The 14,578-nt window shown below is 40.1% G+C and overlaps 1 protein-coding gene across 1 annotated transcript in view; it reads right to left on the reverse strand.

Moving 5' to 3' along the window:
* The window catches only part of FHOD3 (formin homology 2 domain containing 3), a 267,638-nt gene extending 253,703 nt beyond the window's left edge, over positions 1-13,935 (reverse strand). The window contains exons 1-3 of the mRNA XM_053466092.1: positions 13,735-13,935; positions 8,686-8,792; positions 6,238-6,302 (exon numbers count right to left, since the gene is read on the reverse strand). Coding sequence (XP_053322067.1) covers positions 6,238-6,302; positions 8,686-8,792; positions 13,735-13,899 — 337 coding nt within the window. The 5' untranslated portion in view covers positions 13,900-13,935. The remainder of the gene's footprint in view (positions 1-6,237; positions 6,303-8,685; positions 8,793-13,734) is intronic.
* Positions 13,936-14,578: the final 643 nt, after the last annotated feature.

Raw genomic sequence — 14,578 nt, forward strand, 5'->3', positions numbered from 1 at the left:
TATTAAGGGGGCAGAGTGGCATATCAGGGGTTATAAGGCATATCAGGGGGGCACAGTGGCATATAAGGGGTATAAGGCATATTGGGGGGCAGAGTGGCACATAGGGGGTTATAAGGCATATCAGGGGGGCACAGTGGCATATTTGGGGGGGGCAGAGAGGCATATCAGGAGCAGAGTGGTATACAGGAAGTATAAGGCATATTTGGGGGTGGCCAGGGTGGCATAATCAGGGGATATAAGGCATATCAGGGGAGCACAGCAGCATATAAGGGATATAAGGCATATTTGGGGGCAGAGGGGCATATCTGGGGCTACAAGGCATATCAAGGGAGGCAGAGTGGCATATATGTGGTATAAGGCATACCAGAGGGCACTATGGCATATAGGGGGTATAAGTCATATCTGGGGGGACAGAGGGGCATATCTGGGGGGGTCAGATTGGGAAATAATTTTTTTTTCTGATGTTTGTTTTTTACATCCAGTTTGTTCATAAAATGTTTTAAATAAATGAAAAATGTACATTTATTTTTTTATCCGATTAATCGATTAATCGAAAAAAATCATCGGCCAACTCATCGATTATGAAAATAACCGTTAGTTGCAGCCCTAGATCACTACCATACTACTAGTCAGGTCAATACATTTTATTTATATAAATCAGTTTGATTCTTAACAGCGATCTATGTAGCCATGGGTAATTTTGCGTGGTTGTTGAAAAATGGCCCAACAGAGACCTAAACATATTGGAGTGTTGCTAACAGGATCTTTATAGTGTTTTAAAATCCTATTTTATGCATGCCACGCATGAATCACTATGAAGAAATAAGTAGTGCAAGAGCATCACCGTTTACATACACTCTACCATTATGTCATGGGTGTAGCTGCTCTATCAGGCAAGGAGCTATTACAAGGGCACTAGGTATGGCAGTAGAAGGCCCTAAATGTCAGGACACGGGCAAGCAGGTCGGGTAGGAGCGGACTTTGGATAGGGGACCACAGAACAGACTTTGGATAGGGGACGACGGAGCGGACCTCCTCAGACAAGGAACATGGCTGGCAGCCCTCAGCCAGGGCATACGTTGTCAAGTAAGCCGGGTCAATACCAGGAGATCACAGGAACAAAAGCCAAATCAGAAGCCAAGAGGAAGGTCAGGAAAAGCAGGAACAAAAGAGTAAAATTCAACAGGAAATGGCACAGGACCAGGAAGCAGAGAAACAGAAAAGCTGAATACACTTCAATGCAAATGCCCCGCTTGCAGGCCACAGCAGGTATATAAAGGCAGGGCTACACCCAGGAAATATGTCTCAGCTGTCCCAAGTAATTAGAAATGGGTGCTCCTGACAGGATAGGGTGACCACTAGTGGCTGCAGGTAGACACAACAATGTATAATTATCACATAGTCCAGGCTGGCAGGGTGGAATCCTGACACTGAAAGAGAAAATCAAGAAGCTTATAGTTCATCAATGGTGTAACAGAAATTTAGGGAAGGCTCTATTCTCATCCTTTTTAATGTGCAGTCATGGCCAAAGGTTTTAAGAATGACACACATTAATTTTCACAAAGTCTGCTGTCTCGGTTTAAATGATGGCAATTTGCATTTACTACAGAATTTTATGAAGAGTGATAAGATGAATTGCGATCAATTGCAAGGTCCCTCTTTTCCGTGAAAATCAACCTAATCCCCAAAAAATATTTCCACTGCATTTCAGCCCTGTCCTAAAAGGACCAGCAGATCTCATGCCTGAGTAAGAGTGTTGACGTGGACAAGGCTGGAGATCACACTGTTATGCTGATTGAGTAAGAATAACAGACTGGAAGGTTTAAAAGGAGAGTGGTGCGTGACATCATTGTTGTTAACCATGGTTGTCACGTACCTATACCCCGAAACTTAGAACGCCGCAACTTCACCCAGAGTAATACCAAATGGGAAGGCCCAAATGGAACACCAAAGGCCGAAGAGGTATTGAGCAGCCAGAAGGCAGGGTATAGGCATATAAATAAAGGCAGTCTCTGAGGAGTAGACGGCTGTAGCGTAGACAGTGGAGGAAGCACTGGAACTGCAAAACGGAGTGTAGAAATCAAGCCAGGATTCGGTACACGGAGGAGTTAATCAGACAAGCCAGGATTCGGTACACGGAGGAGTAAATCAGACAAGCCAGGATTCGGTACACGGAGGAGTAAATCAGACAAGCCAGGATTCGGTACACGGAGGAGTAATCAGAGTAGGAGCAAATAACAGCACTTCAGACTCAAATACCACACAAGGGTAAAGTGCAGCAGACCAGCAGGCCTTTTAATTTAGGAGCCCCACCAAGCCACGCCCCCGGAACTGCACTGGAGGTTGCTCAGGCAGCAACACCCCCAGTCATCTCCCAGCCTGGGCACGCCCCCTCCTATGACTCACACGCAGGTTGCTAGGAGACATGTGGCTAGAAGCAGCTACACTAGTTTTGCTGCTATGCCGCAAATGCGAGGAACGGCGCCCGGACAAGGCTTCTCCGGGGAGGTAAGTTGTGACAATGGTTACCTGCAAGGAAACACATGCTGTCATCATTGCTTTGCACAAAAAGGGCTTCACAGGCAAGGATATTGCTGCTATTGGATAATCAAGAACTTCAAGGAGAGAGGTTCAATTGTTGTGAAGAATGTGTCAGGGCGCCCAAGAAAGTCCAGCAAGTGCCAGGACTGTCTCCTAAAGTTGATACAGCTGCGGGATTGGGGCACCACCAGTGCAGAGCTTGCTCAGGAATGGCAGCAGGCAGGCACGCACAGTTAGGTGAAGACTTTTGGAGGATTTCAAGAAGGGCAGCAAAGGGAAACCACTTATCTCCAGAAAAAAACATCAGGGACAGACTCATATTCTGCAAAAGGACTGCTAAGGACTGGGGTAACGTAATTTTCTCTGATGCATCCCCTTTCCGATTGTTTGGGGCACCCGGAAAACACAAGAGAAACCATCCCAGAGAAGACAAGGTGAGCGCTACCATCAGTCCTGTGTCATGCCAACAGTAAAGCATCCTGAGACCATTCACAATTTTGTCTAAGAACACAGCCATGAATAAAGAATGATACCGACACATTCAGGTTGAACTTGATGGACTGAAGTCTTTTTTCTACCTACTATACAATACTACTATACTAACTTCTCCCAACCATCCAAGAACAATTTGGTGATGAACAATGCCTTTTCCAGCATGATGGAGCACCTTACCATAAGGCAAAAGTGATAACTAAGTGGCTCGGGAACAAAACATCAAAATTTTGGGTCCATGACCAGGAAACTCCCCAGACCTTAATCCCATTGAGAACTTGTGGTCAATCCTCAAGAGGCAGATGGACAAACAAAAACTCCAAGCATTGATTATGCAAGAATGGGCTGCCATCAGTCAGGATGTGGCCCAGAAGTAAATTGACAGCATGCCAGGGCGTATTGCAGAGGTCTTGAAAAATATTGACTCTTTGCATAAACTTAATGTAATTGTCAATAAAAGCCTTTGACACTTATGAAATGCTTGTAATTATACTTCAGTATACCATAGTAACATCTGACAAAAATATCTAAGAACACTGAAGCAGCAAACTTTGTCATTTTCAAAACTTTTGACCACGACTGTATTGTAGTTTTCTATTGATCTTCTAATAGTGACTGTTACCAACTATCAACCTAATATATTCTAATTATATTCTTCTTATTCCAATTGGACTGCTTTTTATTAGTTGTGTCAACTTACACCGTTCAGCCATAACATTATGACCGTGTGCCAAGGGCATAGACTACACTAGACCACTGAAAGTGGGCTGTGGTATCTGCCACCAAGACATTAGCAGCAGATCCTTTATATCCTGCATGTTGCGAGGTGGGGCCTCCATGGATCAGAACTGTTTTTCCAACACATCCCACAGATGCTCCATTGGATTGAGACCTAGGGACACTGGAGGCCATGTCTACTACTTGTTGTGTTCCTCAAACCATTCCTGAACCATTGTTGCCTTGTGGTAGGGCACATTATCCTGCTGAAAGAGGCCAATGTTATCAGGGAATACCGTGTCCATGGTGTGTACATGGTCTGCAAAAATGCTTAGGTAGGTGATATGTGTCTAAGTAACATCCACACGAATGGAAGGACCCACGGTTTCCCAGCAGAACATTGCCCAAAGCATCACACTGCATCCGCCAGCTTGCCTTCTTCCGAAAGTGCATCAGTGCACAGTGTAAGTCTCACTTTTGCTATGAAAACTTCCCTGACTCGTTGAACCATGGACTTCACTAAACCTCTGAAGGTGTGCTGTGGCATCGTGCACCAAGACATTAGCAGCAGATCCTTTAAGTCATGTAAGTTCTCCAGGTAAGCGACAGACACGCACCCAGCCATTCACGTGATGTAAAACAAAAACGTGTTTCATCAAACCAGGCCACCTTCTTCCATTGCTCTGTGGTCCAGTTCTTATGCTCACTTGCCCATTGTAGGCACTTTTGGCAGTGGACAGCAGTCAGCATGGGCACCCTGACTGGTCTGCAGCTATGCAGCCTCATACACAAACTGCAATGCACTGCGTGATCTGACACCTTTCTATCAAAACCAGCATTAACTTTTTCAGCAATTTGAGCTACAGTAGCTCATCTGTTGAATTTGACCACATGGGCCAGCCTTCACCCCCACACATGCATCAATGGCCTTGGTGCCCATGAGCCTATGGATTCACTGCTTTTCCTTCCTTGGACCACCTTTCATAGGTACTGACCACTGCAGTTTTGGAGATGCTCTGACTCAGTCATCACAATTTGGCCCTTATCAAAGTTGCCCATATCCTTACACTTGCCCATTTTTCCTGCTTCTAACACATTAACTTTGAGGATGAAATGTTCACTTGCTGCCTAATATATCACACCCACTGACAAGTGCCATGATAAAAAGATTATCAGTCCTATTCACTTCACCTGTCAGTGGTCATATTGTGTAATTTAAGTTCTTATGCTTGTGAGCTCTTAGTTACTCCCTCACTTTATTCTGTTATGAAATACTAAAATAATAAACTAGTCTCTTCCCCTTTCCCAAATTTAGCAGCTAACTTAAATAAACCAGCCTCATCAAAAATGCCTCTATCCGTACCAGCAACTTTATATAGGTTTACTGGATATGTTCTCAAACGAAAGATGGCAGAAATCACTAAACCACGTGGTTTATAAAAAGCTTGAAATGTTAGATGTAACTTTAGTTTCATCACTTTTTAATGACCCATCTGTCAACGTTCACAATACGTTGATACGTTGAATCCTTCATTCTCAATTTTTAGCCTCCGTTAAATAAACGCAAAAGGGGAAATAATCCATCTTCGCCTGATTACACTTCTATCTGCAGCCCACTAAATTGATTTGAGACAAAACGACAAGTAATACAGGCTTCTAACAAAAGGGGCTGTTGGTGCACATTAGTATATAACAGCCCTTCCATGCTGGTCATTTTATAGTCATCGAAGGTGGACCATTTTTCTTTTTTTCTTTGTAACCCTTTCCATGGAGCAAAAATAAACAACCAATGGATTCTGTGATGTTGCTGGATGACCCCATAAAAAGATAGGTGAACTTTTTTTCTTTACATGTGGCATGCTTTGAGTGCCAACCTAATGGCAGCACAGAGGATGCCTGGATGGACTTCATGCCACCCTACTACACTTCATACCCTACTAGATGTAGGGTGGAATTTTTTTATTATTATAGTTACTAACTTAAACTTAACCCCTTTGCTGATTATATGAATAGAAGAATAGCCTGGCAGTCCTGAAACATTGGGTTCATTCACTGAAACCCTCACGTCAGTAGTTGATGAATAACTAACCAAATAATGATTCTCACGAACACTGCTTGAATGTAAATGATGGCTACTGTCTTTCAAATGGGCATGCAGTCATATAGCCAATAATTATTATTCTAAGGGTGAATAACAATTATTAAAACTGAACCTTTATTTTGATATTTAGAATTGTTTTAAAGAGGCTCTCGACGACAAACCAACATTAAAATTGGAAAAAAAAAGGTTGCATATGCAATATATGTAACCATTCACACTTCACAACTTTTGCAATAATTCCATTTTGTACATACCAATTATTGCAACTGTACCACATTTAGGAGTATAGTATACCATACATAAATGTAAGCTATAAAGTTAGCACTGACATATAAAAAGCATGCTGAATTTGAGATCCATCGTGTCTTAATGCAAAAAATACTCACCAATACATGTGTGGACTCTAACTGAGAGTTTGGTCCTGAGTATTATACTATTTTTCTTGCCTCTCCTAACAAAAGAAAATAAAAACAAATATAAAATGGCATACTTGTAAAGAATCGTTGTAATGAAGAGTTGAAACCAATTATTAACTATAAAGATGAGGACTGTGGACTACAGCCCTGCGCTGGACTGTTTTTTTAATCCCACTCCCGCTGAATTTCTGACCATTACCACCCGCTCCGGCAACATGTGTGTTCCAATCCCGCCCACTCCCGCAACATGTGTGTCCAATCCTGCCCACCCCCTTACTTGAACTGCAGATTTCCCGCTCACTCCCGCAAGGCTGCCTTTGATTTGCTCACACACATCGTCTCTTCTCTTGTCCCGCCCAGGAACCCAGCAGAGTCACGTGAAGTTACACAAATTCATGTGACTCCACTGGGTTCCTGGGCGGAACAAGAGAAGAGACTCTGTGTGCGAGCAGGATTACTGGGATCCACAGGTACATTGTCTGACCGCCCAAACGTTTTTTACTGTGGACTATCTAGGAAGCCTTACATACATCCTCATTGGGATATACTCTTTAATTAAGTGGTTACATAAATTGTAGAGTTTTAATTGTTTAAGAAATTTGAGGTTAATAAGAACTTTCCTTGGGCACTGCTCAGTTTAGGGGGTTTTGTAGCAATTTCATACCCTCTGTTAACTATCTGCCATATAGAATTCCTGATAATAGTGTTGGGAAAGTTTACCCATTTCCCCTGCATCTGTTATGATTGATCCCTCCTGTGATCTTATATGACTAATGTGATGGTTATTTAGTTTATCTAAGTTTACCCAACTTGTTTCCCTGGTGGAAGAATGTGTTTCTTGTATAATCTAGTTGTCACTGGGCTCTCTCAGTTAGCCTGGGTGTCTTGAAAATTGTTATCCTCCATTGGGGCCTGAAGGTATGTGTGATATAATACTCATGTTTAAAGTTTCAAATTTGGTTTGCTATTCTTTTGTAATTTTCTATTTATAAAGGAGGAGAAAATCATCTCACTGTGATCTCCCCTCTCGTTGAGCACATTGTTATCAGGGGCACCACTATTAAGCCAGTTGGGCAATTAGGCAAATCAGAGGTCAGAAAATGGCCTGGACAGACCCTTCAATGTTTCAACTATTGAGATTCAGTGTTTCTGTCAATGTCTATGGTGAACTGCACACTAGCACCTGCTGGAAGGGAAGAGTCCAGGCTGTCTCTTGTGCGGTAGTAGTGAAATTTGTTTATCCCGGCAAAAACACGAGTTTACCAGCGTAAGTGTTTTAAGAAACTCCAGCCACCAGGTTCATTTTAATGCATACAAAAAGCTGAGTGGCCCCTTTAACCCTCTGAGTGCCAGAGGTCAGGACCAATTTCTCCCCTCTGGGAGGCCTTGCCATTTTCACCTATTTCTGCATCCTTTTGTTTAACTGTGATCCCTTTGGAAAGTTTCCATTTTACCCAGGGAAAACTATATATATCAGGGTTTTTTTGTTTTGTCGTTTCCAACAGAAATCCAGCTCCTTCGATATTTACATATGTTTTTATCTTATAAAACTACCAAAATGAAGTTTGTTTAAAAAATTTTATTTAAAACTACAACTTCCCCTTAGTATATTTTTATTGAACATATGTAGATATAAGAATATGGTTTCCAACATATAGTAAAGATGTGGTAATTACACAAAATTCTAGGCAGCCAATCTCTGGCAGGAAAATAGGACCATGGGGGAGTTGTGTTGCAGCTATGGGGCAGCTTCTCCTAAAGGTAAGTCAATTTTTTCCTACAAGTTTCCTACAAGTTTTCCTACAAGTTAAGGGCATTATAGTACACCCTGATGCACAAACAGGTAAAATGACAAGTCAAGAGACAAGCAACAACAAAAAAAACTTATGCAAGCCAATTATTATTTTCTTCCAATTTCAGCCAAAAGTATGTTTATATATGCTGTAGTTCAAGGTAAGATAAAGGAATATAAAATGTTATATAAAGGAAAATGAGAAACCGTCAGCTTTGTAGATGTAGTAGTAAAACACAGCAGTCTCCACTTTTTCACAATGACAAAAGGATATGGAAGGTACTCCATTTTACAAAATTGGAACAATTTGTATCATTATCTGTGCTATCATTATGTAACAGGTTTTTCAGTTATTATTGGAACTTCTGGTTTATTTGATGCTTTACTTTTGTCACCGTCATGGGCCATTGAATGCTGGAGGTTTGTAGGCATGTACAACTTCTAGGTGAACAATTAACTCCCCGTTTCATATTTTCTATGGGGTGACAGGCCTTTAAGACCAATCAGGAATTTGCTTATTCTACATTTTCCAATATGGTGTAAAATAGTCTCACTATTCCTACATTTTCTTCCTGATCCAAGTAGCTATATTACCTTCTTAAAAGATTTAAAATGAAGTTCCTTACCCAGAGTCCTCTTGAAATCCTTCAAATTCACTGCTTTGCTCTTCTAAGGTCGACTCTAAATCCAAATAAACACTACTGTGTGACAGTTGAAGTGTGCAGTCATCAATCTGTGTGATAAAATATGTGTCAATTTGAGAAGCTCAATGTTTAAAATTTTAATTTCAGGCATAGTCATCTCTGACTCCATTGTTATTATTTAAGTAATGTAAGATGGCTTTTAAGATTGAGCCTATATTTCTTTATCCTGTAATTCAGAAGTTAATTTAAAAAACGTCTATATATGAGAAGTGACAATGAGCTTTCTACATACTGCACAGAAGTTGCTTAGTGTCCCCATAGGTCAGAAAGTCTACAGACTGTATGTGGGAGGTTTTAGATAAAGAATTCTGATATAATTATACTATATTATTGTGTATCTCACACAAAAAAACTTTACATAAAAAGAACAAAGTTTCTTAGTTTATGTAGCTTGGAATAGCCATCTTAGTGCAATAGTCCTGTACCTTATTAGACTCTATTGTTCTCCTTAACCCTCATACTGCTGCCCATGTCTCACTTGAAGTTTTTCAGTTAGTATTGTTTTTGACTTGACAAAAGGGTGAAGAGGTTGAAACTCTTGAAAGTACATCCTTAAAATGGAATGTTAGTCCAATAAAAAAAATATTCTATATTACAGTACTCTTTTCTCAATTTAATTTGTGTATAATTATTCTTTTAATTATTTCATTATACATGGGTGCAACCTAAATTGTTTTACGAGACCTAGAGCTTCTCCTGATGCAGACAGTTTCATCAACAAGACTGGAAGATGTACACTGCTTTTACAATGTCTATGTGCCAAATGTTTTTGGGCCAACACATCAAAACACCTGTTGGTGGGACGGAACATTACCAGCCCTCCGTTGTTTATCACTTACATGACATATCATATAGGATGTGCTAATAAATATAGGGCAAACTTTTAAAGAATATATATGATGTCTTGTGTAGTTCAATACCAGATAAAAATGGACATAGAATACAGTTTCCCATGTTTATCCTCTTGATTTTGTACTAATTTCAACAGAGCCATCCTTACATTTTGTTTCTGAAAGTTTAAATTGTTGTTATCCACTACTTGTTATATCCAGCTTACTCCTTGTACTGCACCGCAGAATATTATGCTACCATTTAAATCAGTACTTAATCATAACCACTGATCATATATTTTTTTTTATTTGGGACACGTACATAGATAGCACTGCTATATCATGAAAATCACTTTATATGCAAAGCTCTGTTATTTATAGTGATATAGCAAAACTTAAGTTAACATTGTACTTTCTAAATATTAGCATGTTTACATTTAAATAATATACAGTATATACTGTATATATTTAGAAATGGACTACACAAAACTGCAGGAAAAGATATTGGGGTATGCTTAATGTAAGGTAATTAGGGCTGCAACTAACGATTATTTTCATAATCGATTAGTTGGCCGATTATTTTGTCGATTAATCGATTAATCGGATAAAAAAAATGAATGTAAATTTTTCATTTATTTAAAATAATTTAATAAACAAATGATGTTAAATACAAACAGCAGAATAAAAAAAAAGCTTTGATAAAATGCATTTCTTGTCTTTATTTCCCAACCAGCCCCCCAATTTATGCACATTTGAGCCCAGACATGCCACGCTGCCTCCCACATATGCCACTCCACGCTGCCTCCCACATATACCACTCCACGCTGCCTCCCACATATGCCACTCCACGCTGCCTCCCACATATGCCACTCCACGCTGCCTCCCACATATACCACTCCACGCTGCCTCCCACATATACCACTCCACGCTGCCTCCCACATATACCACTCCACGCTGCCTCCCACATATGCCACTCCACGCTGCCTCCCACATATGCCACTCCACGCTGCCTCCCACATATGCCACTCCACGCTGCCTCCCACATATACCACTCCACGCTGCCTCCCACATATACCACTCCACGCTGCCTCCCACATATGCCACGCTGCCTCCCACATATACCACTCCACCCCCACATATGCCACTGTGCCTGATACGCCTTATACCCCCTGATACACCACTCCGTCCTCCCCAGACATGCCACACTGCCCTCCCCACATATGCCTTATATACTGTATATGCCTTATACCCCCAGATATGTCACTCCGTCTTCCCCAGATATGCCTTATACCCCCCCCCAGATATCTCATAGTCCCCTCATAGAGTCACAGACCCGTTCGCATGACACTGACACCATACTTTTATAAATAAGTACTGGGTTAATCTTCACTGCCCCCAGGATTTAGATTCCCTTTAGGCTGCCCCCCTTTATCTCTAACTGCACCTTAATTATTATTAATTATTAAATTAACCCTCAGTCCTCATCATTAAATTAACCCTAAACACCCCATTAACCACAGCATCCCCTATATTAACCCTAAAGACCCTGTCAACCACAACAGCCCCTAAATTAACCCTAAACACAACTGCCTCAAATTAACCCCAAACACCCCATTAACCACAGCTGCTCCTAAATTAACCCTAAACACCCCATTAACCATAGCTGCCCCTAAATACCCTATTAACCATAACTGCCCCTAAACACCCCATTAACCATAGCTGCCCCTAAACACCCCATTAACCATAACTGCCCCTAAATTAACCCTAAACACCCCATTAACCATAACTGCCCCTAAATTAACCCCCACCTCCCCTGACTTTCAGTAGCCCAAATATTAATTTTATACTTACAGTTAGATGAGTGTCACAGCCATGTGGTTCTGGCCTTCTGGGAGAAGGAAGGGGGCGGGGCCAGTTGTCACAGTGATTTACAGGGAGGGGGAGTAAGTAGGAGCTGCTGCTGTGAGTCAGACTAAACTATTATATAATGAGGGGTGTTTTTCAGAGCGTTTGCTCTGAAAAAACCCTCATTTTATAATCGATAATAATCGATTCAACTAATCGATAATGAAATTCGTTGGCAACGAATTTCATTATCGATTATTATCGATTTTATCGATTAGTTGTTGCAGCCCTAAAGGTAATACATATATTACTTTGCCTGCATATGTTATTTACTTTTTTTTTTATTGAATTTAGTCATTAATTCCCTTGGAAGGCCTTGGCTATTGTGTTGCATGGTACATATATATTATATAGAATAACTATTTTGGGCAGAAACTAGATTAGACATGTATTTAGGATTCCTGGCTAAAACTTAACGTAGCATTTCCTACTTTGATTAATAGCTCACTATCACAACAGGGGACTTTTTTCTGTCTTATTACTTTTTTTAATGCTTATATGAGATTCTAGTTTTCTTCCTTAATTAAGCTATTTGGCATCCTCACCCTGCCTTCCTCTCCTAACAAATTCTTCTCATACGGACTGTATTCCCACCTTAAAATTACAGTGACTTGCACCTTATCAGTCTGTTTCAACAGAGAATGACCCCTACACTGGTACGAATATGTGAATTTGTGTGTGTATGCTGTTAACAGTGTGTAGGAGTGAGTTTGCATGTTATTAGAGTGGGTATGTGTGTTTCTGAGAATATAGCGTGAGAGAGTGTTAACCTAAAGTGTTATTGTGTGTGGGTGTGTGTTAGCATATGTTGTATGCTGTTTGTAATTATACAATGTTAGAGTATGAGTGTTAATGTATGTTGTTAGAGTGAGTATGCATGTTAGTACATGTTACTCTGTAAGTGTTTGTGCTACTTGCTGTGTTACCACAGGGCACCACGGCAATACTGCAACTGCAACCAGGTGCCAGTAACCTTAGGCCCACCCCTGCCCACAAAAAAGGATACCTATTAAAATCCTTACAAATTAGGTTTAATACTCATTCTACCTCTTATAATATTTGAAAAAATAACTACACCAACTATTTGCCAAGTTATATAAATTCTGATAAAATGAAGCATCCTAGCAAGTTTGCCCCTCAAAGGTTTCAGACAATACCCTGAGATGAAACTTATTCCTAGGTCAACTTATGCACAATCATTTTAACAGAAAAACTTAAATTCTGAAATAGTGGAAAACAAACTGACCATTGCAAATTAGCTTGGCAGAACTGCTAATGTATGAAAAATGAAAAATTTTCTTTAAAACGTTTCTAGTCCCACTCTTTCAAATCAAATGGTTTTAGGGGGTTAAGACGTTATATTTTCTATTTGGAAGCTATCTTTATGAAACATACACATAACACCTACTCTATATTTAATTATCACAGAAATTCACTTTCAAAGTTGACAAGCGTTCCATATCCAATACTCGTCAAAGAAATTACCTTGAATGAAGATTATTTTACTGTTGAGAATTGACTTTCTTCACTTAAGATTCATTGAAACAATATCTGGCAAATGTTCTGACCATTATATATTTCATATTTATGTGTGATTTCTTCAAGAATGTGACATCTATTAGCAACTCTTCGAAATAGATACTTAGATAAGACAAAGATAAGTAGCTGGTCATTGTTCCAAAAAAAGCAGCCTGCGATCTATTTTTAGCAAGCTGAACAAGCAAATGCCATTCTTACAACTAGTGCCTCTACTTGTTAACTCATGCGTGGAAGATTTAGATATTTATATGGTGTAACTAACTATATTCAGTTCTGCGTGGGGGATTAACCAGCGTCAGAAGACAACATTTCGGTAGCGGATTTTTCTCGTTTTGTTGTTATCCATGCTAACCGCAAACGCCTGCATGATCTGTAACCAACTAGCTCGTGGTTCAGGCATTGTTTTATTTGCAATAAATAGGGACTGAAATCCCTTGGTTTTTGACCTACAGCACTACTATATAAAAACAGTTCCCTTCAGACTAGCAGCTGGTCTTCATTTTTATGCGATGGGGGCAAGTAGTTTATTTCTGTATACGGCGAACTAACAAAACGAACATTAATCATAATAAATACGTATAAACGTATTTACGGAGGCAGCTGCTTAAAATATACAAAGCGCATGCACGCCTTAAATGGTGATGAATACGAAGAAGCGCATTCAATTATCTCTACCGCAACCAAAAATATGATTTACCTTATGTGGCGCTTTAAGCAGGCGATGCACTCCCGCAATCTGGTTAATGAGTGGAATATCATTTCTAAAAGAGTACACTGGCGGTCGAGTAGGTTCGGGAAAGTTTGTACTGTTAAATGGGTCAGTATCGTCAAGAAACTGGACTCTGCACAGAACTGTAGCCATGTTATCTACGTAGCTGAACGCCTGAAAGCCCTCCACCCATAAGACGGATAGAGAAGGTAATCTGCGAGCTAAAACAGGATTCCCTTTCCACCAGCAGCTCCTGCCAATCACTACCCACCTCCTCCGACCAATAGGCTGATAGACACTGCTTTACCGCTTTAAGTAAATAATCACACTCCACTCAAAAATATTTATAAATACTTACAAGCACTCCTGTTTCTTTAACCCATTTAGTCCCAGGGGTTTATGATACCTCAAGCCCCAGAGCAATTTTGCCATTTTTGCACTATTGTAGGTTCAGCGATTATTCCCCTTTCCTGCGAATAGTGTACCCATGTAAACTATATATTGTTTTTTCAAGGAGAGGGGGCTTTCTTGTGATACCATAGTAAGATAATTAGCTAAAAAATTTAGGCTGAAAAAAATTAGTAAAAACTAACAAAAATTAGAAAAAAAAATCTTTACATATTTTGCCCTCTGAATACTCACAAAATTAGGTAAAGTGATGGTAAATCCCCTTCAAATGTATCAATTCAGGTGGCCTGATTTCAGAAGTACCTCATTTATATAGATTTTCCATACTTTCCCAGCACCAGGGAACACTATAAGGTGTACATTATTCTTTACAAAGCCGTAGAATTTTTACATTAGGTATGATGGGATTGCAACTCTAATTTTA

Source organism: Spea bombifrons, chromosome 5, assembly GCF_027358695.1.
Source record: "Spea bombifrons isolate aSpeBom1 chromosome 5, aSpeBom1.2.pri, whole genome shotgun sequence".
Taxonomy (NCBI): domain Eukaryota; kingdom Metazoa; phylum Chordata; class Amphibia; order Anura; family Pelobatidae; genus Spea; species Spea bombifrons.